General features: G+C 42.1%; 1 protein-coding gene across 1 annotated transcript in view; it reads left to right on the top strand.

The window, feature by feature from the left end:
- Positions 1–6,442: 6,442 nt before the first annotated feature.
- LOC138802931 (phosphatidylinositol 3,4,5-trisphosphate 5-phosphatase 2A-like) overlaps positions 6,443–27,326 on the top strand; it is a 37,622-nt gene continuing 16,738 nt past the window's right edge. Inside the window, exons 1-9 of the mRNA XM_069986697.1 lie at positions 6,443–6,576; positions 8,314–8,377; positions 17,802–17,931; positions 18,915–19,110; positions 20,109–20,196; positions 20,607–20,678; positions 23,610–23,711; positions 23,789–23,867; positions 26,702–26,898. Coding sequence (XP_069842798.1) covers positions 6,443–6,576; positions 8,314–8,377; positions 17,802–17,931; positions 18,915–19,110; positions 20,109–20,196; positions 20,607–20,678; positions 23,610–23,711; positions 23,789–23,867; positions 26,702–26,898 — 1,062 coding nt within the window. The remainder of the gene's footprint in view (positions 6,577–8,313; positions 8,378–17,801; positions 17,932–18,914; positions 19,111–20,108; positions 20,197–20,606; positions 20,679–23,609; positions 23,712–23,788; positions 23,868–26,701; positions 26,899–27,326) is intronic.

The following is a 27,326-nucleotide window of genomic DNA, read 5'->3' as shown; positions in this document are numbered from 1 at the left end:
CAATCACTGGCCGTGGTGGTCGCGGCCAGTGATTGGCTGAGCGGTCTGACAGCTCAGTCAAGCCGCACCGAAGCTGATACTGTGCCGCAGGACCCAGGAAGGAAGATGGCGTGGAGGAGAAGCCCTGCTAGATAATGTATGCTGCTTCTCAAATCATCGGTCGCTTGCTGCGCACTGCTATTCCACGAAGCGATGCGTGGTGGGTGACCGATGATTTTAGGCGATTGTTTAGGCCTAAATAAACGATAAGCCGATGTCACGATCATCGGCTGATCGTTTTCTCTATACCACCGAGCAATAATCAGCCAAATTGCGCCGATTCGGCCGATTATTGCTCCATGGACTAGGCCCCTTAGGGTGTGTTTACATGTTTTCAATTACTGAATACAATAGATAATAGACTTTCTCCAAAACCATTGCTCCAGTGGGATGTTTCTGGTATGAAGTGGTAGGTACTAACCAAAACTGACCCACAGGAATGATCTTTTCATACATAATGTGGATAGACTGGTGTATGTGTATTGCTAATATGGAGACAAAATAGTACTAGGATGTACTAAGGGACATAGGTAAGTCAGCAATGGTAGAGTGATGCTCTGGGCAATGTTTTGTTATCCATGTTACAGTGACATGTTACATTCTTAAGGACCAAGAACACTCTGCAATTGTATTGCCGAATGGCAGTGGTCTCTTTCATGAGGATAATGCTGCTGTCATTTTTTCAGGAGAGATTTGAGGAATATGAGAAAATTCGAGGTGTTGGCCTCCAAATTCCCCAGATCTCAGCCTGATCGATAACTGTTGGATGTGCTGGAAAAACAAGACTAACCCCAGTGAGGCTGCACCTGTCAACTTACAGGACTTAAAAGATTTTCTGCTAACATCTTGGTGCCAGAGGTCCTGAGGAGTTCACGCCTTGATGGGTCAAAGCTGGTTTGGGAGCACATATAATGTTATTGACACTCCGCAACGGATATACATATTTACATTATTAGACCCTACAGTGAGTACAGTGAATTATTAAGGCAGACAACCTATACATAACAGTATTGCTGCAGCTTTATCATGTGCCATATACCAGGTTATTCTCCTCCTATGTGTCTCTCCACTTTGTATAATTAAGTAACTCTCTAATCTTAGCGCTATCTCGCACAGTCTGCATGCTTTAGCTAAAGCCACAGGTCTGTGGGTGATGAGACGCCTTATGGTTTCCTTCCTTCCTTCAATCCTCCTTAATACCGTACCTTTACTGCAACACGAGCAGTGGGGTGAGTGCTTTTACTTTACAGATCTAAACCAATACCAAAGCAGGTGAGCTTCTCTAGACTTCTAGTATTACGTTGTAGCCAATCATAATACTGTTAGCTTGTATGTATATAGTCTATAGTCTCTGTCCACATATGTGCTAAAACCCAACTACCATTCTTGCGTCTGCTGTTACATAACTAGAATGAGTTAGAATTAAAGGTAACAGCTTTGGCATTAGCTGTGGCATTGTAGTGCCTCATGCTTGCTAGAGAGAAACTGCAAGCACCAAGATATAGCCCATACATCTATGATTAGTTATATACATTTACACTGCAGTGCTGCCATTTATTAGGATAGTTGGCTGATTCTCTTTGTGCATATCCTGATCCTTTTTTTTTATAAGCAACAAACATTTTCTGGAGCAATCTAGCATACTGTATTTATTCATGTCAAACTATTTATCAGATTAAGGCTGGGTTCACACTACGTATATTTGAGGCTGTATATTTGAGGCTGTATAGCAACCAAAACAAGGAGTGGATTGAAAACACAGAAAGGATCTGTTCACACAATGTTGTAATTGAGTGGATGGCCGCCATTTAATGGCAAATATTTGCTGTTATTTTAAAACAACGGCTGTTATATTGAAATAATGGCCGTTATTTACTGTTATATGGCGGCCATCCACTCAATTTCACCATTGTGTGTACAGAGCCTTTCTGTGTTTTCAATCCACTCCTGGTTTTGGTTGCTATGAGGACCTGACATGAGGACCAAATACTGCCTGAAATATACTGTGTGTGAACCCAGTGAAGGTAAGTTTACATATTGTATTTTTAGGCAAAAAAATCCATCTGTATTTTAATAATTCTGTTCATAAATAATGATTATGATCATTATATACGGCCATAATTATTAAAATACACCTGTATTTTTGCCTCAAAAAGTGTTAAGGGAAGATACACTAAAGAGGGACATGTAACAAGCAAAAGAGATTGCATATTCAATACAGAATTAAGCATTGTCCCTCTAAAACAGGAATTGGGAGAAATAAAAGATAAAAGGCATTGCCTGCAAAAAACACATAAACAGTATAGTAAGGATAGGATTTTATGCAATTTCAGGTTAAAAAGCCAACACTATTGAAGAGGATAATCAGATAATGGTATTAACGTCCCTAAACCCCTTTGCATCCGCACACTGTATTACTACTTCAAAATGGGTATAAAGAATTGAACAATAAGATCAAGCACAACAACAACAACAACAATAATAATAATGATAATAATAAACTTGTAATAATATTTTAAATATTAATAATAAACAAAATAACCAGTAATAAACAAAAAAGGCACCACTTAACAGGAGACGTATGTTTATAATCTTTTATCCTGAGTAATGTATTCATCCAGTGGGGTTATACAATATAAGACCACATACAGTAAACTGACCTAAGTCTACAGTAAACATTATCTTTCTGCCGGACTGGGGATTCTCATACAAGCAGGCAGCGTGCCAACATTTTCCTAACATAAACTAAGCGAAAAACTATTGTGTGACCCATGTAATAATAAATGTGCAGAGTTCTTATAGCTATGGAAATGAGAACATACAGCAGTTGCTTACTGAGTGGTCAATTCCCTTGACCCTGACTGGTCAGAACTAGTGGACTTATGGTTTTATCACTTTAGGCAGGGCAGAAGAGGGCACTATGGTTATAGGGTTATAGTATATAGTTATAGTATATGATATAGTTATATTATATAGATTTAATTGAAGCTTTTTACACTTTATTCACCAAAGTTTCACTTGTAACTAGTGGTAAATAGACGTCTGCAAAAAAATAGAGGATTTTTTTTTTTTTTTTTTGGCGCAAGAATAAGGATTAGCTCTAGGTGTTGGGCTAATAGCCTATCACCCTATTCTTTACTTCAACTGGAAACTCGGACCCTGAGCTAAGACCATTGGGTTGTATTAGACAGAGGTGTGTGACACAACTTCAGGGTTACCAACCTGATTTTTCTTCTCATTCAGAAATCATATGCAGCCAATGTGTTTTACAGACAAAATAAATAATCATACAGAATCACAAACACCACACATATGTGTAAGATATACGATAACAATAATAACAATCGCAATAATATTCTGAACTCCCAACAGTATCAACAAAATCACAGACATATGTTCTTTAGGTTTATGGAAGGTTGGTGACCCTACACAAGTCCACAGGATCACACTGTTACATTCTAATACCCAGGGATCATCCAGGGGGGTGCCGTATCCATTGTAATCTATGTACACAGAATGTCCATAATCTTTGTTATATGGCCATGAGTGTAAGAGCAACCTTTTTATTCAGAAATAAAAATTTATTAATTTTGGGAAGATCTTGGAAATAGAGAATAAAATTGTTGGGTTACTCATTTAGTGTTTTCAAGACCAATTGTGCCCGAAAATAAAACTATTTTGGATGGGGCTAAAACAAAGGTCCTCAACTGGCGGACCGTGGTGCGAACCCAAACCACGGAGGCCAGCTGTCCGGACCCCGGCTGCAGCTCCGGACCTCCATGCACAATACCTATGAGCGATTGTAACGAGCGCTTATAATTACCGTGCGGTAACACTGACAGAGAGGGAGATATTGGCTCCCTCCCTGACAGTCACTCTTGTGGCCGCAGCGGTCACAAGAGGCCGCACTCTACCTGTGGTTTCGACGCTCGAGTGACGTCACTGGAGCACAGACGCCAGGACAGGGGAGAGGGGCCTCTTGTGAAGAGTGAAGAGAAGAGGAGATGCCTGGACCCAGGTGAGTATAAGTGTTTGTTTTTTTATGTTATATGCTAGATGGGAATAGGAGAGTGCACAGGGGGGCTCTATGGGAGGAGGAGAGCGCAATGGTAGGCTATATGCTATATAGGAGGAGGAGAGTGCACAGGAGGGCTATATAGTACAGGGCAGAGTACACAGGAGGACTATAACTACTGGGGGAGAGCGCACAGGGGGGCTATATACTACTGGGGGAGCAACAGGGGGGCTATATACTACTAGGGGAAGTGCACAGGGGGGCTATATACTAAAGGAGAAGAGCACACAGGGGGGCTATATACTACTGGGGAAAGCACACAGGGGGCTATATACTACTGGGGAAGAGTGCACAGGGGGGCTATATACTACGGGGGAGAGTGCACAGGGGGGTATATACTACAGGGAGAGAGTGCACAGGAGGACTATGCTGGGGGAGAGTGCACAGGGGGACTATATACTACTGGGGGAGCAACAGGGGGGCTATATACTACTAGGGGGGAGCGCACAGGGGGGCTATATACTACTGGGGAAAGCACACAGGGGGGCTATAAACAACTGCGGAAGAGTGCACAGGGGGGCTATATACTACTGGGGGAGAGCGCACAGGGGGGTATATACTACAGGGGGAGAGTGCACAGGAGGACTATACTGGGGGAGAGTGCACAGGGGGACTATATACTACTGGGGGAGCAACAGGGGGGCTATATACTACTAGGGGGGAGTGCACAGGGGGGCTATATACTACTGGGGAAAGCACACAGGGGGCTATATACTACTGGGGAAGAGTGCACAGGGGGGCTATATATTACTGGGGGAGAGCGCACAGGGGGGTATATACTACAGGGGGAGAGTGCACAGGAGGACTTTACTGGGGGAGAGTGCACAGGGGGACTATATACTACTGAGGGAGCAACAGGGGGGCTATATACTACTAGGGGGAGCGCACAGGGGGGCTATATACTACAGGGGGAGAGCGCAAAGGGGGCTATATACTACTGAGGAAAGTGCACAGGTGGGCTATATACTACTGGGGAAGTGCACATGGGGACTAAATAATTATAACTATATATAAGGGACTATATAATTTTCTCATCTCTAATTCTAATCATGGATGCAGTCTACTCTTATTCTTTAGGCTGGGTTCACACAGCCATTGGTCTGTTCTGCCATTGGAGCAGAACAGTGAAAAAAATGGCACTGGTGGATCTGTGGCATGCAGAACACAATTGGTGGTTGACTGACCCTACTAACTGTAATGGTGTCCATTATGTCCATAATGGTTTCTGGCATGGTGGACGCCATTTCACCTGACAAAATAGTGCAGTGGGCATTGTTGTTATTTGTTCAGTATTATGGATAAATCCAAGGACAGAGCCTCCAGCTGTGGTGTAAACTCAGCCTTATTTCATACCTGTGCTCTGAGGGACATTTAAAAAAAAAAACAAAAAAAAAAACAGGACATTTGGTAATATGTTTTAATGAAATTGTTATTCATATCTATAGCATACTTACAAGTAATGTAAAATAATGACAAGCGTAGTTGGCAGGCCAATAAGAGAAAACTTTTATTTAGTATAAATTTAAAACAATCCTGTAGCATAACAGTCTAGTATGTATGGATGCAATTTCACAGCCGTACCTGTTGCATGAGAAATAACAAACCACCAGGGATGTGTCTGGTGGTTTAGGCACTAGGCCCTACTCTGCCCCTGCCTGTGAATCTAAGGACCACCTGGTTTTGTCGTCCCCTTGGCCCCCTCTGGACGCTACATAGCCTTAATAAGTGGTATATGTGTGATTATGTCTCTTCTAGGGTATGTATTCTATCTATATAACCTGTAATTATGTATCTTCTGGGGCAGTGGGTCATTTATATAGGATGCTTGCCACCTAGGCGGCACAGTACAGGTGCTGTACTCAGCTGTCTCCGACGGCTCCATAGAGAATAGATTGAGGGGCTTGTCGTACTCGCGGCTCTATTCAAACCAAAGGAGCCGCGGGCCCATATGGAGATTTCCAGGGAGTATGGAGGTTGGGCCTCCAACAATCTCTATCTTGTCATCTATCCTGTGGATGGGGGACAAGTTAGTTTTTCTTGGAATACCCCTTTAAATCCAACGATAGGCCTGGATTTGGGTTCACAATGCCAAAAGACTTGCAGTTGTACATAATATACTTAACTCAGCAAAAACACCCAAATGATTATCTAGAATGTGCAAAAAATAAACATATGAATATATAATAACTGTTTCAAAAGGAAGATGAAAGTACAAGCTAAAGGAACTTACAAGCTTAAATTTTAATTTTTTTGTTATTATGAAGATTTTTGTAATATTTTTTTAACCTGTTTTATACATTTTTAGAACACATAAAGCACATAAAGAGCATGTGTGAATGTTGGTACCATGCAGAAGTAAGCCAAACATATGCAGAACAGCTCCTGATGCGAGATGGACGTGATGGAGCTTTTCTTGTGCGTCAGAGTGAATCCGTCAGTGGGGCATTCGCTATATGCATTATGTGAGTGGTCATTTACATTGTGATGAACTTGGTTTTATATTTCTTCTCTGTGTTCTAACAAGGGGAATGCATATACTGTATATTTAGGTAAATCAGGGTTGAACTAAATCACCAAAAAGTCAGAGGTCCAGAGTCTCGATACAATATAATGGTCCTTGAAGTTCAGCAAAGTACAACCCGACTTAGGACAACTTCTTCTTGGAGAACACACCACAAATCTATTTGGTTTAGATCACAGATCACATATAAATATTCATCACTTGCAAAACTGACAAGGCTGAAACCATCTTGTGCGAATGATCCTATGAAAATGGTTGGGGTATTCATGGGTAGAAGAATGTAAGTTATATTTATGCTTTTCATACTGGGAAGAAAGGATATGCAAAATACGTCTCACAACTCTTGAGCAAAGAGATGTCCCTTCAAGTCAAGTCTCGCTCAGTCAAGGAGCCTTAGTACATTGACTAGGGATTTTATGCCAAGCCAAACAATCTCTCCAAAAGAAAAGATTTCCCATTTGCAGACAGCTGTTTCTGTGTTTTTGCCCCTCTTTGGTGCAGAACAAGGTGTTGGCTGGCTGGTGAGAGGTCTATCGACATGGGTCAAAGGGATAGAGTCTGTCCTAAAGACGTGTGGAGACTTACAGACCATTGCTTCTCCACTGAGAATTCTGGGAAGAAAGGATATGCAAAATAGCTCTCACACCTCTTGAGCAAAGAGATGTCCCTTCAATTCAAGTCTCGCTCAGTCAAGGAGCCTTAGTACATTGTACATTGACTGGGGATTTTATGCCAAGCCAATGTCTGGCTTGGCATAAAATCCCCAGCTAGTGAAAATACAGCTGTAAAATATGAATATGATCATTAATTATGCCCTTAATTATCAAAATATGTCTGTATTTTCGCATAAAATAATGTTGTGTGAACATATTCTGAATGTAGAACACTATTAGATGCAAAATATGGAAGTGTTCTTTGTGTGCACATAGCCTAATAATTTGTGTTCCCTGCTAATGGAGTCTAAGGTCCTTTTACATTGGGCAATCTGCACGTATTCGTTTACATTGCCTTTACACAGCATAATTAACAGGTCGGGCCACATGAACAATCCTTGTATCGTTTGTGGAAACTGACAGCATAAACATGCATATATCTGTGCTGTCAGGTTCCAGTTCACACAAGCAGTGCACACATACCGCCAGCATTGCTGTGTGAGCCAGCATTTTCATGTTCTTTATTTAAGGTTGACAGTGACAGTTCACAGATGCGGATCCAGCTTTTCCCAGCACCCAGGGAGGAATGGCATAGAGCGACAGATAGTTAAATGGCAGCAGGCTGATGAGCGGCAGGCTGCTGATTGCAGAGATAACAAAGCGCTTTTCTTCATTACTGTAAATTTGCTCATCTCTAGTCTTAATCATTTACGCTCTTTGTTCTATAGGATCTGTGAACTGGCGTCCAGTTTCCAATTGACTTCAATGGAACTCATTATTATATTGAAAATACGGCCATATTTTTGTCTCAAAATTACAGCTGTATTTTACCTCTTTTTTTTTTTTTGCTGTGCTTGAACAGAGCCTGAAAGTGTCTTAGGCGTAGTATAAGATGTATAAGGAGTAGGAAGATAACATGAAAAAAGTATATAGGTTCCCATTGAATCAGTTGTTAGGCCAAAGTTTGGTGACTTTTCTAATTTATCAGTTTTTCTTAACAACTGTACTTACTTGTTTACCTCTAGGTACCTCCAGCAGGTGCACACATATCGCATCTTACCGGATGAGAATGGATTGCTCTCAGTTCAGGTTTGTGCACAGAAAAGATATCTAATTTAAATATGGAATATAATGGCCCAGATTTATTAACCTACCTGAGATTTAAAAAAAATGTGTTTTTTGATAAATCTGGGCAATTGAATGTATCCGTTTGTATATGTACTCTGATAGAGCTAAGTACAAAGCACCAGGTGAGAGGAGCATAGCCAAAATGACCAGTGCTCAGGAATAGAATGGCGCCATACACGGGAACGGGCGGTTCAAAGAAAGGACCGTGGCAGCGGCTTCCCGCCCCGGCGCTATTCTATCCATGTGCGAAATTTAAAGCGAATTTACTAATGGTACATTCGCTTTGAGCCAAAAAGATCCAAAGCAGTTAAATGATTGTAAAGACTTATATGTGTGTGATAGTGGCTCTACAGGCACCAACTACAGTTGGTTAGTGACAGAGCGAGCAACCATACAGTGATTGGCAAAAAACTGTCATCCAGTGAGCCCACTGAGGCCCACAGAGCCACCCTTGCTGGTTACAGTGCTCCCATTTCCAGCTACATGCCCCAGGCTGACCAACACCCAATACATGCTACAGTGCTTCATTTTTGCCAGCCACAGGTTTCCAATTGCTAGCTTCATTGTCACATTCACACTACCTACAATAATAGCTGCACTATATCATGTCACAGAGCCCCTATGGAGTACGCACACTTATCGTTTCATGCTCCTGCATGCGACATAGGGACTACTGCCTAGTGACCAATTTAAAAAAAAAAATATCCCAGAGTTGATATCTCACCAATATCTCATCTTGTATCAGGGTTAGAGGCAGCCCAGTAGGGTCCTAAAACGTCCATTTAAGGCTATGTTCACACTACGTAAAAGTAGGGCCGTTGTTGACATTAGCAACAACGGCCGTACTTTTTGCGGGGTGGAACAATGCCTTATTTTCAGTGGGATCCCGTCCAGAGAGTATACACGTCGTATACGCTCCGGCCAGGATCCCGTGTGCGGCCGCAAATAACTGACATGTCAGTTTTCTGCGGCCGCAATTCAATGAACCCTGTCAGTTCACACAATGAAGCTAGCTGCTCCGGCTGCTCGCTTTATTGTGCGCTATGGGAAGCTCTGATGCCGGCTCTGTGCTCTGCGGCCGGAAAGATCATCTTAAGTACCGGGGTCACGGAGCGGCCGGTTGTTCACGTTGTGTCAAGCCTTAATGTGCAGTTTTCACTAATCCTTTTACTCTAATATCATCATCATTAGATTCACATACATAAAATGTTACATATTTCAAAAACAACTAATTCTAAGTGCATTTACCTTCACAATAAACAACGGCCGTTGTTGCTGATTGCGGTCCCCAATTACAGACAGGGTTACTGATGTGTGAATAGGACCTAAGGATGCATCACACATAAAAGGTCTAGTGCAGATTTGCAGATATCAATGTAACTAAATGCCTCAATCTGCAGCAGATCCTGTATGTGTGATTGCATCCTTCAATTGAAAAATATAGAAATGTCTGTAAAATTCTCCTAGATTGAACTACGTGTCCCTTTTTGGCCGTGCAAAAAGTTTGGGGTATGGTGTAGAGTACATTGTGGTCTATGGCTAATTGGAGTGTGGGTACACCCAAATGTGGCCGCATTTCTATTCAAATAAAGTGATGTTTATCTGACCAATACTAGAGTATCAGCTGGGTGAACATCTCAGACATCGGCCGTTGTTAACCCCAGGCTTGGACTGGGCCACCGGGAAGCCGGGGGATTCCCTGTTGGGCCCTGCCCCCTCCTCCCTCTTGCTGGGCCCTGCCCCTGAGCCAGGGAGGGGCCTCCTGTTTAGTATGGGGAGCTCAAGGGGCCCCCTGCTGGCTCCCACACTGCTGTGGGGAGTAAAGATCGGCATCAGGGCCCGGTGAGCTAATCATGGCACCCCTGCACTCAGTCAGTGTGGCCCAGCTCCCGGCACTGCTCTCTTTCTGCCTGTCATCAGGAACATGCAGAGAGAGAAGCAGCAGCAGCTGCAGAGCCCCTCCATCCCCCTCCCCAGTGACGGCTGTTCTCTCCTGCTCCTATGTATGCAGTCGGTGCAGAACAGAAGGGGGAGGGGCTGCAGGCTGCCGGGTCTGGCTGGGAGAAGAGGAAGTGAAGATGGAGACCAGAGGACTTCATGGAGCTTCCTGCCCTGCTTAACATGTGAGTTTGGTAACTGTATATTTGTCTATCCTAGTCATCTGTGTGTGTTTGTACATCTGTGTCATCTGTGTATGCATGTGAGTGTTATATATATATATATATATATATATATATATATATGTGTGTGTGTGTGTGTGTGTGTGTAATCTGTGTTTGTATCATTGTCATTTGTGTTTGCATGTTTGTGTCTATGTAATGTGCCTGTGTGTGTGTGTGTGTGTATGCATCTATCATGTATATAGTGTATATTACGTAATGTAGTTCTAGAGATATTTTACTGTATATATGTAATCTGCATGCTTTTGTATCTGTGTATCTGTTTGTGTGTCTGTCTTTTGTCTATTTGTGTGTGTTAGCATGATGACATGTATGTATATATGTAAGGTGTGTTGTGTCTGCATGTTTGTGTATCTCTGCAGTATGTCATTTTGTGTGTATGTGATGAGAAGAAGTTTGCACTCTAGAGGTCCCAGTTGTGCCGGAGATCTGTGAGGCTTAGGGGCTGATCGGCTGATTCAGGATTCTCACATCAAAGATGATAGGAGTTGTAGTAGACGTAACAGTAAGAATTTAATCAATGGATGACATGTTTTGTAGAAAACCCTCAATAGATCGGACGAAGAGGGTTCCCCTCAAAACGCCTCATCCATTGATTAAAGTCTTACTGTTACTTCTACTACAACTCCTATCATCTTTGTTGTGAGAATCCTGAATCAGCCGATCATCCCCTAAGCCTCACAGATCTCCTGCAAAACTGGGACCTCCAGAGTGCAAACTTCTCAATTATTGCACCGACTCAAAAAATAAATATATAAGCGGCAGCAGCTGCCACAGTAGACACAGGTAGGATAATGCACCCCGTCCGGACACAGTTAAAAAAAAAACAGCATTAGAGACAGCACCGAAGTAGTAAAAAATCTTGTGGCTTAAGTCAAACCCTCTAGTGTGATGTTTTGATTTTAGTCGCACAAGAGGGAGTGAATAAAGTCACTTTGGTGCTGTCTCTCCTGCGCAATGATTGTACCGAGTCTTATGGTTCCGTTGAAAGGGTTGCAGATGGCGTCAAGGTGTATAAACTACCACTAAAGTGACTGACAGTGTTGGGCTTGTATCCCATGGTGAGCAGCAAGTTTAGCTACTGGCACAAATCTGTTCTGCAGTAATATGCCATGTGCGCCTTATGGTGATCTCTGCCTTTTCCTAGTACATGTATACAATGGCAGATTACACCTTAAGGCTATGTTCACATTACGTAAAAGTACTGCCGTTGTTGCCATCGGCAACAACGTCTGTACTCTGTACGGTGTGGAACACTGCTTTTACTGCTATGGGATCCCGGCCGGAGCGTATACACATGGTATACGCTCCGGCCGGGATCCCATACGGCGCCGCAAAGAACATGTCAGTCTTCTGCGGCCGCAATTCAGTGAATTGTGGCCGTGGGAAACCCTGTCAGTTCACACAATGAAGCAAATCAGCAACTTCAAATCTGCTGCAGATCCTGTATATGTGAACACACCCTAAGGCTATGTTCATACTACGTAACTTTCACATTATACACGGCCGTTGTTTCTGATTTGCAACAACAGCCGTGATAAATATGAAACTTACGTAGTGCTGTCCTCTGGCCTTATTCACACATCCTGTAATTTACAGATCCGAGTTAGTGCACATTGATGTCTATTGGGCTATTCAACCTATCAGTAGCAGAAATGGATGAAAATCAATCCTGAAAAAAAAAGGACATGTCCTAGTGCGGACCCTGTTTTTTTGACGGATCCTCTCATTGAAATCAATTGTCTACGGATTGCAACATGTTTGGCATCCGTATTTCCGTAAAAAATATGGATAACTCATGCTCCTATTTGCACAGCAGTATATAGAAGTGCTGGGATCTATAGTTCTCCGGATCTCTGTTGCTGCACATCGTGTGCCGATTGTAGCAGAATCAGTAGACGAATGAGGGTTATTGAGGCAGTGTTTGTGATGGTATATCAGAGAGCTGGGATCTGTAGTACTCCACAAGGTGAAGACCATACAGAAGGGTGCCTGCTCGGAACATTGCATAACTTAATATTGTGCCGCATTTAGCAGGCCATTCCTTAACTGCTCACAGTCTCTTAATTGATTCATTCATGCTTTTCCTAACCACATAGTAAACACCAATTTATTGTGCTAATTGGTAATGAATGACAAACGTACAATTACCAATTACCTCAATAAATTGGTGTTTACAATATGGTTAGGAAAAGTATCAATGAATCAATTAAGAGCACTGAAGGAATGGCAAAGAGAGAGAGAGGAGGCACAGGAGGATTGCATAGGAGATTGCATCATTACCGCAGGAGGGGTCTGATGATGCCGCAGGAGGGGTCTGATGATGCCGCAGGAGGGGTCTGATGATGCCGCAGGAGGGGTCTGATGATGCCGCAGGAGGGGTCTGATGATGCCGCAGGAGGGGTCTGATGATGCTGCAGGAGGGGTCTGATGATGCTGCAGGAGGGGTCTGATGATACCGCAGGAGGGGTCTGATGATGCCGCAGGAGGGGTCTGATGATGCCGCAGAGGGATCTGATGATGCCGCAGAGGGGTCTGATGATGCCGCAGAGGGGTCTGATGATGCCGCAGAGGGGTCTGATCCCGACCGCGCATGGAAGTTTCCCCGGTTGCCATGGTGATCGCAGGAGGGGTCTGATGATGAAGCCGCAGAGGGGTCTGAAGATGCCTGTAAAGACCGAGTACAGAAGTGTCCCTGCGTGCCTCCTTTGATCACCATGGCAACCGGGGACGCTTCTGTGCTCGGTGGTGATTGCAGGCATCATCAGACTAACGTGCTTATGGATGCAATACGGATGTCCAACCCGTAATTTTTAGCGGGTGGTTTCCGGACCCGAAAAAATTACTGACAGTGTGCATGAGGCCTAAGGAATCACGGCCGTCCGGGATCACTAGCGGTGCTGAAGGAAACTGACATGTCAGTTTTCTGTGGCCACTATTCAATGAATATCGGCCGCAAAGAACCTGTCAATGCTCACAATGGAGCATGCGGTTCCGGCTCTGGCCACACACTCCATTGTGTGCAGAGGGGATTCATTAGAAGTGAAGATCATCTGGCCGGTATTGCAGTACCAGCCGTGATGATCATCATTAACACCTGCCGTTCTGTGATCCAGCCGGGTCACAGAGCGGCTGGTGTTTTACTAAATGTGAACATGACCTAAGGCTATGTTCACACACAGTATATTTGCTTAGTATTTTTAAAACCAAAACCAGGAGTGGATTGGAAACAAAGCCTATGTTTACACACTGTTGAAATTTAGTTGATGGCCGTCATTTGATGGTAAATAATTGACATTATTTTAAATCATCGGCCGTTAGTTATGACATAACGGCCATCCACTAAATTTCAGCAGTGTGAGAACATAGCCTTTCTGTGTTTTCAATCCACTCCTGGTTTTGGTTGCAAAATACTGAGCAAAAATACTGTGTGTGAGCAAAGCCTAAGACACCATGCTTACCGCTCCTTTTCCTCTGGTGCACTCCGGTCTGCTTCTCCCAGTCCTAACTCGCTGACAACCTGCTCAGCCAATCACGGCAATGTCCTGCTGCAGCCATTGATTGTCAGTATTTACAGTCTTTAGGCCATGTTCACACAACGTATGTTTAGCATAAACCATGGCCGTTGTTGCAATTTGCAACAAAGGCCGTGATTTATGCTAAACATACGTTGTATTTGAATGAATGGAATCCCGGCCGGAGCGTATACACATAGTATATGCTGCAGCCGGGATTCCATACGGCCGCATGAAAAACTGACCTTTTCGTTTTCTGCATCTGCTATTCATTGAATAGAGGCCACACAGGACATGTCAGTTCACTTAAGGCCCTATTCCACTGAACTTTTTTGAACGATTATCGTTCATAAAATTGTTTAAACGACCGCTCGTTAACGATATTCGTTCTGTGAAATAGCTGTAAACGAGCGAACGACAACAGCGTCGTCGTTGAGTCGTTCACTATTTTTTTTCAACATGTCGAAAAAAAATCGTTGGTCTTTCAACAATAATTCGCTATTATTCGTTGAATAAAAAATCTTTCAATCGTTCTTGAAATGTCTACCTACATTTCCCCACGTTTTAAACGACCATGTAATGATGTAACGACCGCAAAAAAATCGTTACACTACAGATATCGTTCACGTTCCCACTTGTATTATGTGTTATCGTTCGTTGAAAAAAAATTGTTAAGTGCTCGTTAACGAGCGGTCGTTGGAGCGAGTCTATGAACGATAATCGTTCCGTGAAATAGGGCTATTAATGGAGTGAGCGGCTCCGGCCGCACTCTCCATTGTGTGCAACAGTGAATTGGCATGCGGGCGAACACGGGTGTGCCTGCATCCCAATTTAACAGAGATGAAGATCACCTGGCCGGGATATTCTGATGAAAGGGGTATTCCAGTGAAAAATATTTTTTTCAAATTAACTGGTGTGAGGAAGTTATATGAATTTGTAAATTACTTCCAATTAAAAATCTCCAGTCTTCCAATACTTATCAGCCGCTGTATGTCCTGCAGGAAGTGGTGTATTCTCTCCAGTCTGACACAGTGCTCTCTGCTGCCACCTCTGTCCATGTCAGGAACTGTCCAGAGCAGGAGAGGTTTTCTATGGGGATTTGCTGCTGCTCTGGACAGTTCCTGACATGGACAGAGGTGGCAGCAGAGAGCACTGTGTCAGACTGGAGAGAATACACCAAGTAAAGTAATTTACTGATCTGTAACTTCTGACATCAGATTTGATTTTTTTTTTTTTTTACGGGATAACCCCTTCAACGCTTTAATGACCACTTTAATGGCCATTCATGAAGGTCCTTAAAAGTCTTATTCTAGCCCAGCACCTTGTGGTGAGGCTAGAATAAACTGTCATGGGTCTTCTCTCCTGGAGATTGTAATAGAAGAGTAGACTAGATGGTCATTTTCTCCTTCATCTTCTATGTTATACTGTATGTGTTCACATATGACATTTTTAATATGTTTTTGCAGCAATATTCTTGGAATTTCATTTAGGTTTCTACATAAATAATCCAGTTTTACCGCAACTGCATAAATCAGCAACAACTGTACAAGTGACTGGCAGTGCACTAGCATTGCTGCTCACATACACAGCTCTATGCAAAGTCGCTGTACTAACGTGAAAGGTTTGCCGCTGATTATGTCTGTGTATGTCGGGTGGGCCCCAAGAATCAATTTCCCTGGTGGGTCAAGGTACCCCAGTCCGAAACTGTTTGACCCGGTTGGGTCAAACAACGGCCGATGTTGTTGCCATGTGCGAACATGGCCTAAGTGTATAATGGTAAATACTTTCCATCTAGTAACCTAAATGTTATCAACAGAACTGGCAATAAATCCTTGACTATATGACCAAAAAAAATGCTAATGCAAACTTTCAATGTATTTTAAACTACTGCCAAACCTGTGAAAACTGTGTATCTCTGTGTGTATCTGGTGGAAGCCCCATCCCCCACCCCCTTACATTAGATTCTGCATACTTTTCAGAATTTGGTTTCCTTTCACAGCCACAGAAACGAGAGGTGTTACTGTTTAAAGCAAAGTTTATGTCCAAACCGCATGTGTCAACTCATTCCCACGTGTTAAAAATGAATAATACTTATATTTTATCTAGAAAATGAGGTCCGGGGGTTTGGTTCTAGTAAATAGTCAATGTTTGGTTCTAGTAAATATTTTAAGGGGCTTTTCATAATGCAAAAACAGTTTTCACAATCATTGACAATTCAGTGTAAAAACCTCAATAGATTTGTTTGTAATCTGTTACCAACCAAAGTGATCGCTGCCACAAAGAATCCTCTTCATGATGTTAATGTCTTTGGTAAATGATGTAGCTACACATCATGACCTACTTTTTCACATCCACAATCTATCATGCTTGTTGGTGATCAAATTCTGCATATATTTTTTTTTCTGCACAGGATTATTTCAAAATCTCAACTCCACCCCCTAAAAACTAATAACGACCGTTTCTATTAGATTGTATTAGGGGAAATTGGTGTGACCCATGCCACTAAAAATCTGTCAAAAAAGTAAAAAGAATAGTTCTGTACCAAAATTCAACCATTAAAGGACAACTCCAGCCAAAACATATTTTTTAATGTTTTATTAATTAAGCAAAGTTAGACAAATTCCTAATGTACATTAATTATGGGAAATGCACATATAGTGCTATTTCCCTTAATTAAGTAGATCATGGAGACTTCAAATTCTCTCAAAAACCATGACGTCATGAATCAGGTGTAATTCCTATGGAGTGTCTAGCAGGTACTTCCCCCATCATCTCATAGTATGCGCAAATGATGAGAGGAGTTGTAGTGTGTATCTGTCCCACTGCACTGAGCAGGGAGGGACGAGGGGAGGTAGTTAGATGCATCGGCACTGCTCCGCCTCCCTGCTCAGTGCCCTGTATTTGGGGAACAAGTGTTCTTGCTCCCCAAATTATTCCATAAACCTTCTGCATCAGTAAAGCATAGTGTACATTACACCACATTACATTACATAGACTTCCATAGCCAATACAGTTCATTGACGTCTACATATAGTGCGCCCCCTGCTGGACACTCCATAGGAATTACACCTGATTCGTGTCGTCGCAGTTTTTGAGAGAGTCTGAAGCCACCCTGATCTACTAAATTAAGGGAAATAGCACGATATGTGCATTTCCCATGATTAATGTAAATTAGGAATTTGTCTAAGTTTCCATAAGTAATAACATATTAAAAAAATACTTTTGTCCGGACTTCTCCTTTAAGTAGAATGGTGCAAAAATGTTCTCAAAAAGGAACTGCTTAATTTAATACACATTACAAAGTTATATAACTTTGTAAAGTATGTTAATTACCTATCTGGCCCCATAGCCACCCTCTCCTACCCCTGACATGTAAGAAAGCATTCATACCTAATAACTGTTGACCACGACCTCTTCTCCCATCGGTGTTGACAGAGGGGGGGGGGGGGCAGGCCAGGTCTTCCTCCTCTTCAGCGTCCTCCTGCAGAACTGAAAGGGAGAGAAAAGGCTACTGCTGCACATCCCTGGAACTATAAGGCGCTATCAGCAGGTTAGATTTATCTTACCTGCTGATAGTTCTCCTTTTAGACCTTTTTAGACTTAATATATGTCCCTCTTAATGTTATTAGTGATGGCCGACTTGTTTTCTTCATTCCCCATAGTTATACCTGTTATTCTTCTATTGTTCAGTCTATGCAAGGTGTTGAGGTAAGAAAATTCCCCAGGCTTAGAGAACTAATTGCTGCCTATAGATGCAAGGGAAATGGACTGGTGACTGCATTACTCTACCCTGTTGGTTGTCACGGAGTGGCTAAAGCTGGTAAGTGGTTAGGATTTTTATATCTATTTAGTATTCCATCTACATATACATTTCCATCTACATATACTTGACATTAAATGTGTTAGACTCTTTTTATTTCAACGGCACCCGATGCAAAGAGTTTTCTGGGTGCTGACATCTGGCACCCATGGTCATCAGCTGTTTGGTGCCCGCACTACACAATGAACAAGGCCTTGCAGTGACGCAAATGTCTCTATTCACTGTGTAGTGGTGACCTGTAACTACAGCTTAGCTCTTGTTTACTTGATTACATACGTGCAGTGACATTACATACGTTATACTACATACATCCAGTGACATCACATACATTATATTACATACATCCAGTGACTTATAGGTGTGTGTGTGTGTGGGGGGGGGGGGGGGGGGGGGCGCGTCTTCTCTGACTATAGTCGTTCTTATTCCTTTTTTTTTCTCTATCTGGCCCTGACAGTCATGACAACTTCTCCTATCCACACTTTGTATCTGCACAAACACTGTAGGCTCTGTACACTTTCATCATTATTTTCCTTCCCATAGTGCCTGAAATGGTAATAGTATCCCTTTTGGTAGGTAGGTCCTCCCTTTTTATATTTACCCCCCAGTAGTTATGTCATCCCAGTAGGTATTTGCCCCCAGCAGGTAGCCAAGAGTCCCTGGGTCTGGTAAGTGGTAGAGCCCTTGGTGTGTGCCAAGCCTGCCCACCCTTGTCCTGACTCTGGTTCTGTAAACGCAAAATTTAACAGCAACATCCACTTCCGTATTTTCTTTAATATGAGTCTTTCTGTACACTGCATCATATGCATTGCGTTGCACCGTTGTGCTAGCTAGACTGTACTGATACTCATATAAAACTATAATAATATGATATATAAAAGTAATATATTACTGGTTCTATGTTTGCTGTGATTTCATTTTTACATGTTTTCATCATATGGTATTTGTGGCTTTAGGAAAAATATTTTGTCACCTTTTTCTTTTAGGGGACCATACTTGCAAATGTCTATGCCACAAAGACATCATTTTTACTGATTCAAGATCTGGTTTACCACAGTGTGATGGCTCACGAAGAAACCGAACTGCAACCTTGCAAGAAAGCCAGCAGGCTACACAGGGGCAGGATCCGGGCCAATGTGCCCTGATGGCAGAATTAGAGAAAGTGTGCAAATATCTTGACAGGTTGGTGGTATTAAAACAGAAGAGCACTATAACCTCTCCATATATCTAAATCATATGGATCTAGTTACTGTGCATATAACTCTGGCACAAAGTCACATACCAATATTACATAATATAATTTATATTATTTGTAATATGTAATATGTAAAATGTACATGTGTTAATAGTCAAATAGGGAGACATCATTGTAACTCCTAAATATTGTGACAATGCTGGTAGGTGCAAACAACAAAGAAAAGACTGAGACCCAATAAATAATGCACATGTAAAATGTATATCTTTCTTAATCGAGAAAACTAAAAACAATCTATATACAACAAATAAACAATGGAGGATCACAATATATATTGTAACCCTGGGATTGCACTGCCTCTCAGTCCCTCCTCCCCATCCTCTTCATCATTAGCAATTCTCCTAGAACAATTTCTGCTATTCATCACCTGTGTGAACACTTCACATGGGTTGGATCATTAGGCACCTGTGCAGTGTTCAGACAAGTAAAGGACAGGAAAAACCCTACCCAGGGGCATTTATAATGGTTAGGAGGGCGGGGAGGAGAGACAGAGAGGCGGTGCAGGCCTAGGGCATGGGTACTCTAGGCTACGCTAATTTGACACAGGACTGCAAGTTTAAAAGTTGTTTTTTAGGACAATAACTGCATCACCTGCCGAACGGACACCAGGACAGATCTTGGATTAAAAGCAGCTATCTAAAGTTACAAGCAGTTTGGGGGGGGGGGGGAGGGGTCAGATTGTGGGTACAGTAGTTTTAAGGCTCACAATTACAAGTATAAACTGCCCACAGAAACCAATTACAGCTCAGCTCTGGTAAATGAAAGAGGAACTGGGATTGGTTGCTGCAGGCAGTGAAATACTGACAGTGATTGGGAGCCAGGTGAGTGTAATTTGTTATTTTCATGAGAACTATATGCACACACTAATTGCCAATAGTTCTAGCAGAATTGTCTTTATTTACAATCTATATTCTTTTATTTTCAGAGAGATTAAAGTCACGTGTCAGAGTCTGAAGACACTAGCACAAGTCTTTGGACACGCATCAATTGCATTATTTCCTAAGGGGGATCAGGTCCGTAACTGTTCTAAATGTTCAAATTACCTAAAATTTCTCATATACCATTGCACCAATGAATTTAGAGACATGTTGGCTGGATATGTGTGCATAAGAGAAGATGCTGCTGCTGCAGATGCTTCTGTGGGTTACTGTATTAAAATGGCTGTTCTGACTGTGGCATCTAAGCAGTTAAATGGCTGAGCTAAGAGGTTTTTAGACAGTTGAGCACCTACTACACACAGCACAGACCACCCATGCCAGGCTATTCCTGCAGCACTGTGACAAGGCATACTAGCAGGAATAAAGCTCCTTGGTGACTGCTATCACAGATATGTGCCTTTACATAACCTATTTTTTTTTTTTATTAAAGACACATTATTATATACTTGGTGCTTGCATTCATGGTTTCTTCTTTTTCATCTCAGGTCTTTATACTTGATGGTCTCATAGGCAACATTTCAGATGTTCTACAATTACTTTCTACTCTAGAAAACAAGGTGTGTTGTAAACATCAGAGTAATAGTAAGTTTATTCTCAATCTTTTTTTTTTTATATATGTACTTTTTTTTAGGAGCCACTAAGGGGGTAATTTATTTAATTTATACACCAACCACAGACTTGGCAGTCTAAGCATAATTCATCTTTGAGCAGAAATGTGGGACTTTTTGCTGGATCTGTGCTGTACTTACCAATGGGGTGGGAGGAAGAAGGGGCTGAAGGGGCATGGCCTCCACAAGCACCGTATATCTCATAATGTATGCATGCAGACATTACAGCAGTTTGGATCAGTGAGGATGCATAAGAAGCTCAGATACACCAGAACTTACTGTATCTAGAGATGTGGGCCTCTATATAAATCTAGTGTGCACCTGCACTGGGGGGAGATACACTTAAAGTGACACTGTTACCCCCTTTTTGCCTTATGACTCCTCTACATAGGTGTAAAGAGTAAATTTTGCAGTTTTCATAGCTTATTTTATATCATACGTCATGGTGCTTGTTCCAGTTAAAAGTGATCTTTTATCATCTGAGGATTGTGCTGTCTGGGTGGGGCTATGCAGCGCAGCGCCACTAAGCCCCACCCACATCACCACCGTAGGCCCTGCCCCCTCTGTGACATCACCACTACATAGGCCCCGCCCCTCAATGGCTATTGACATGAGTCGACCTGGAGGGCGTGGGGCCTAGACCTTTAAGCCCCCAGCTCCATGGGCCTTTAAGGGGGGCCTATGCACAATGATGCCACAGAGGGGTGGGGCCTACGGTTGCGATGTGGGTGGGGCTAAGTGGCGCTGTGTCGCGAAGCCCCGCCCAGGCAGCACAATCTTTAGATGATAAAAGATCACTTTTTACTGGAACAAGCACCATGACATATGATATAAAATAAGCTATGAAAACTGCTAAATTTACCCTTTAACCTGTGTAGAGAAGTCAGAATGCAATAATGCAGTGTCACTTTAAGACCAGTGTGCAAAATGCTGGCCTTAATAGACCCCCCTATAATCATCAAATTAAAGGGAAACTATAGAATAAAGAGCAGAAGGGAGGGATTTATCAAACTGGTCTAAAGTAGAATTGGCCCAGTTGCCCCTAGGAACCAATCAAATTCCACCTTTTACTTTTCAAGGAATGGAATGCAAAGAATGAAGTGGAATCTGATTGGTTGCTAGGGGCACACCTTTGAAAAATTTCCCCACAAATCTATAAAAAAAAATCCCGAAAATTACACTGTATGATTTTCAAATAATTTATTAGCATTTTTTAGCATTAAATAAGTATTTGATCACCTAGCAACCAGCAAGAATTCTGGCTGTCACAGACCTGTTTGTTTTTCATTAATAAGCTGGTTCACTAACAAAAAATTTCTTTCAAATCAATTAGTGGTAGAAAGTGCCAGAGATTTGTAATTTACTTCTATTAAAATATCTTAAGTACTTCCAGTACTTATCAGCTGCTTTGCGGCCTGCAGGAAGTGGTGTATTCTTTCCAGCCTAGAGAGCAGGAGAGGTTTTCTATGGGGATTTGCTGCTGCTCTGGACATGTTCCTGACATGGACAGAGGTGGCAGCAGAGAACACTGTGTAAGACTAGTGAGAATACACTACTTCCTGCAGGACATACAGCAGCTGATAAGTACTGGAAGACTTGAGGTTTTTTTAATAGAAGTACATTACAGATCTCTTGCACTTATTGGAACCAGTTGACTTGAAATTGGTGAATAACCCCTTTAAAGATAGCTGGGACCACAGTCTCAAAGATTACTGTTAGTTATTTCAGTATTTGGGTGGGTTCACACAACATATCCGCAGCGGATTTTATGCTGTGAGTTTGAAGCGAAATCCGTTGTGGATCCCTTCACTGGCACCTTCAATGAGATTACAGCAGAATAGTCATACATTACCGGTCCGCGCTCCGGCTTGCTTCGGGGTTCCCTATATCTGGATGTCCCGCTCAGCCAATCAAAGTGCTGCCTTGCCTGAATGGTCATTTAGATGCCGGAGACCTCCAAAGCAAGCCGGAGAGCAGACTGGTAATGTATGTACCAGGCCGTGGGGTTTAGGGGAACTGACTTTTATATACTTGGAGCGGGATGACTATTCCGCTGCAAGTATGTAATCTCATTGAGGGTCTGTTCACACGTACAGACTCGTTGTGTATTTTTAGCTGTGAGTTTCTCGCACATAAATCCACAGCGATACTGAATGCTATCAAGTCAATGTATGTGTATTCTCGCTGCGTGTTTGGTGTGATTTTTACACGCGAGTTTTGATTTTCACAGGCAAGTCAACACCACAAAAAACGCAGCTACTTTCATGCGAGTTTGATGCGAGTTCTGTGCGAGTTTTACGCAGCGAGTCTGTACGTGTGAACAGACCCTGAAAGTGACAGTAAAGGGATCTGCAGTGGATTTTTTTGCAAGCTCGCAGCGTAAAATCCGATGTGGATACATTATGTGTGAATCCACCCTAAGGGTATGTTCACACTGAGGAATAGAAGAGTATTCAGTGAGGAATTGAACAGGACTGAAATCAATCTAATCCCGCCAGCCTCCATGTCATAATGACAGTCTATGGGAGGCTCGCGCGCCTCCTCTCTCCGTGTCTCTGTGCTCTGAAAAATAGACCCATACTTCAGCATGGAGAGAGGAGGCGCGCAGGCCTCCCATAGACTGTCATTATGACACAGAGGCTGGAGGAATTCTCCGCCGTGGAACTCCGCCAGTTTTGCTCCGTGTGAACGGAGCCTTAGACTTATTTCAGTCCGGATGCACATGTGCTTTAGATTCTACATTTTTAGTTATGATAACTTATTTACTATCTTATAATTATCATGATTATTTTAATCGTTTTGCAAAGTTTTAATTATAATAGTTTTAAGGTATGTTTTAGGAAAAAAAACCATGTTCCTTTGCTGTGCTCTATTTTACAGGCAAAACTGGTATACAATGAGGGTGTTTCTGTTTCCTCCCCTACTTCAGCTACTCACAGTTCACCTGGTATTAAGATCTCTAAAATGAAAGAGTCCCAGCAAGTAAGCACCATAGTAAAGTGTGCTTTATATATAGCCGACATTGATGGCTCGTCTGACCCATGCTATTTTTCCTATAGATAAAACAAAGTGACCAGGCCCGGCCCCAAATGACTGCCCCCCAAAGCCTGTCTGTGTTTATTGGGACCTGGAATATGGGTAAAAGTGACAGTGATATATTTAAAGAAAATGTAAATGTATTCCTTACTACAGACACATTGCCTTTACTGCATTTTTTTCTTTGACTTAATAGATTGGGAAATTACTAGATAACAGTGATTTTGTTTAGTCAGTACTTCTTTTTGATTAACAAAAAAATAAAATAGAACTGTTTATGGGTGGGAATTATTATGGACTATATTTGTGTCTGATCATTAGTCTACAAGTTTTGATTACACAATTGCACATCAGTTGCTGATAGGCTCAGTTGTAGAGATGAGTGAAGTAGTTTAGTTAGCTTGGCAACCTGCTTATCAGCCCGCTGTCTTTGAAGTCTGTGCAGCTCCAACCCATGTGTCTGGAAAAGCTGGATCCAATCCTGGGAGAAGTTTTCCAGGACTGGATCCAGCTTTTTCAGGCACTCGGAGTGGAGCGTCACAGAACAGCATGGACTTCAAAAGCAGCAGGCTGATAAGCAGATTACTGAGCTAACTAAGGGCCCTATTCCACGGGACGATTATTGTTTGCATAATCGTTAACGATAAACGATCCAAACGACCCCTATTGCAAAAGACCTGAAATTGTTCACCCATTGACATGAAACGATAATCGTTACTTATGATCGTTCTTGCAGTCATCTTGTCGTCACTATTGCTTTTGTCACTACTGCGAACGACCAAACGACATCTTATTCAGTGCAAATGATTTGCAAACGAGCAACGATAAAAATAGGTCCAGGTCTTTAAACGATCTTTTTAACGCTAATCGTTAACTGCTACTTAAACGAACGATTATCGTTTAAATTTGAACAATTTAACGATAATCTGAACGATAATCGCCCCGTGGAATAGGGCCCTAAGCTATTCGCTTCGGTTGTACTGTAAATTCGCTCATCTCTACTCAGCTGACTAGCCCATGAGAGCTGTTTCTAATACTTTATTACATGAAAGATATCAAAATAATAGACAGGCTTAATAGATTTTTCACCAAACCAGGTCAAAATTTGTTGACTTAAAAGGTACCTAACATTCCACTCACACAGCAGGATACCTCCTTCAAACTCTGGAAGGTACACAGTGCATTCCTAAAGTGAGCGGTGTACGGAACTGCCAAGAGCTTGCAATGCAGTCTGTGGCAATTTTGTACACTGCCCATTTTAGGAGCCTACTGTGTGCCTGCTGGAGTTTGGAGAAGGTATCCTTCTGCGTGCGTGGAATAGTAGGTATCTTTTAATCGCATGCATCTAGATACAGAACACCCCATTTAGCACCTCAAATATACTTTTGATCTCCTATGAACATTAGTTTTTGTGAGCACATTTTGGCCGACTTAACAACATACACACACCTAGACTACGTGGATTGCGGCAGGAGGTTAGATTTTGGAATACATTTAAATTGTTGTTGTTTGCCATGAGAAAACTATTGAGTGGTATTGTAGATTGGGGTATCAATGGTCAGCAATAAATGTTTGGCTTGAATCAGACTACATACAGAATGAACAGCACATACAGTATGCCAGGAAAATCAAGTGTCTGTATATCCAGCTTGGCCATAGGCTTTCATTAGACAAATAAAGGCCAAACAAGTATTCTTATGTCAAAAGTCTGTATGGTGTAAATTGGATACTCGTGCCTTACACATCTCAGTCATGTTTCTCCTTGAGGAGACTGGTGTAGACACCAGTGTATAGATGCTTATAAGCCATGTATGTAGGTAAAAAAAGCTTGCTTACTGATACCTATTGGAGATAGCCCTTTATAGGCTTAACATTGAAGTAATAATAACTCCAATAGGGGTCAGTGCTTTTCCCCTTTTGGAAGAGAGCTACTTAGCAGTTTATTATGCCTTTCAATACTGTAGGAAAAACAAAAAAATAACGTGCCATTGTATTTTTAATGGAACTCATTAATAGACATAAATGGCTATATAGGCCTATAGTGCCATATATCTAGGTCATGTGTTTGGTCAGCTATTCTAAATGATCCTGCCATGCCAATCGTGGAGAGAACCTAACCTTATGTAGTATTAATATTGTTTGCTTTAAGGCAGGATCTTCCTTATTTTTTATTTTAAATATGGTTCCTAGTTGCAGGTTTGTATTATTTCCACTATGAAGCATAGAGTACCACAGGGTATTAAGCTTTAGTATTATGACATCTTTTTAGATTAAAAAAGGACCATTTAATAGGGTACTCCAGCAACAAAATTTTTTTTAAATTAACTGGTGTCAGATAGTGCCAAAGATTTGTAATGTGCAGTACAGTATTTAAATAGGAGCAACTCAAATATTCTAATGATCTACTGTAAACATTAGTTTTTGTGAGCACATTTTGTCCGACTTAATAACATTCACATACCTAGACTATGTGGATTTGTGGATTGCGACAGGAGGTTGGATTTAGAAATACATTAAAATTGTTGTTATTGAGTGGTATTGTAGATCTGGGTGTAGATAGTGCCAAAGATTTTAAATTTACTTATTAGAACATCTCCAGTCTTCCAGTACTTAGCAGCTGCTGTATGTCCGACAATTCTTTCCAGTCTGACACAGTGCTCTCTGTTGCCACCTTTGTCCATGTCAGGAACTGTCTAGAGCAGGAGATTTTTCTATGGGGATTTGCTCCTGCTCTGGACAGTTCCTGTCATGGACAGATGTGGCAGCTGAAAGCACTGTGTCAGACTATAAATGATACACTACTTCATGCAAGACATACAGCAGCTGATAAGTCCTAGAAGACTGGAAATTTTTTAATAGACGTAAGTTACAAATCGATGGTATTTTCTGGCACCAGTTGATTAAATTTTTAACCAGTTGTTATCTTGTCCTCTCAGGTGGCTCATCTCCCCCTCGTTCTCTTTCTTCATGGCTGTCTGCAAGAAAGGTTGAAGGAAATCTGGATAACCCTTCCGTTTGTACGTCACATGACCTTTATATGATTGGAACCCAGGAAAATCCACAAGGAGACCGGGAATGGGCAGAGTTGCTTAGAACAGCATTGGTATCTCAGACAATGAAACAATATAAACTGGTCAGTTTATTTTAAAGACCCTTTTTCATCAGTCATTTGGTCTTACAAGCTGACATGTCTTAGGTATATATACATCATTTAAAAATTCAATAAAAATTAGCTGCAATCTGTGGCCACTGACATGTGGGACCTGAATGACTAAAGGGCCTCCTACACCTTCAATAACCGATGGCCAAACAATCGGCTGGCTACCAGTTATCTCTTTCTCTTATTTCTTTCCTGCCCTTCACATGCACAGGAATGTTCAGCATGGCAGAGAGAACCTGTGTTCTCTATGGGGAGGGGAGGTTAGGCCCAGGGGTGATTCTAGCCTCTCTGCTGCCCGAGCCGAACTATAGAATGACGCCCCCCCCCCCCCCCGTCAATCCGCCCACATTATAATCCACTACTGCCCCCCCCCACTGCTGTCCCCAATAAACATAATGTTT

This window comes from Dendropsophus ebraccatus, chromosome 10 (assembly GCF_027789765.1).
Source record: "Dendropsophus ebraccatus isolate aDenEbr1 chromosome 10, aDenEbr1.pat, whole genome shotgun sequence".
Taxonomy (NCBI): domain Eukaryota; kingdom Metazoa; phylum Chordata; class Amphibia; order Anura; family Hylidae; genus Dendropsophus; species Dendropsophus ebraccatus.
This window is presented reverse-complemented; position numbering and strand designations above follow the sequence as displayed.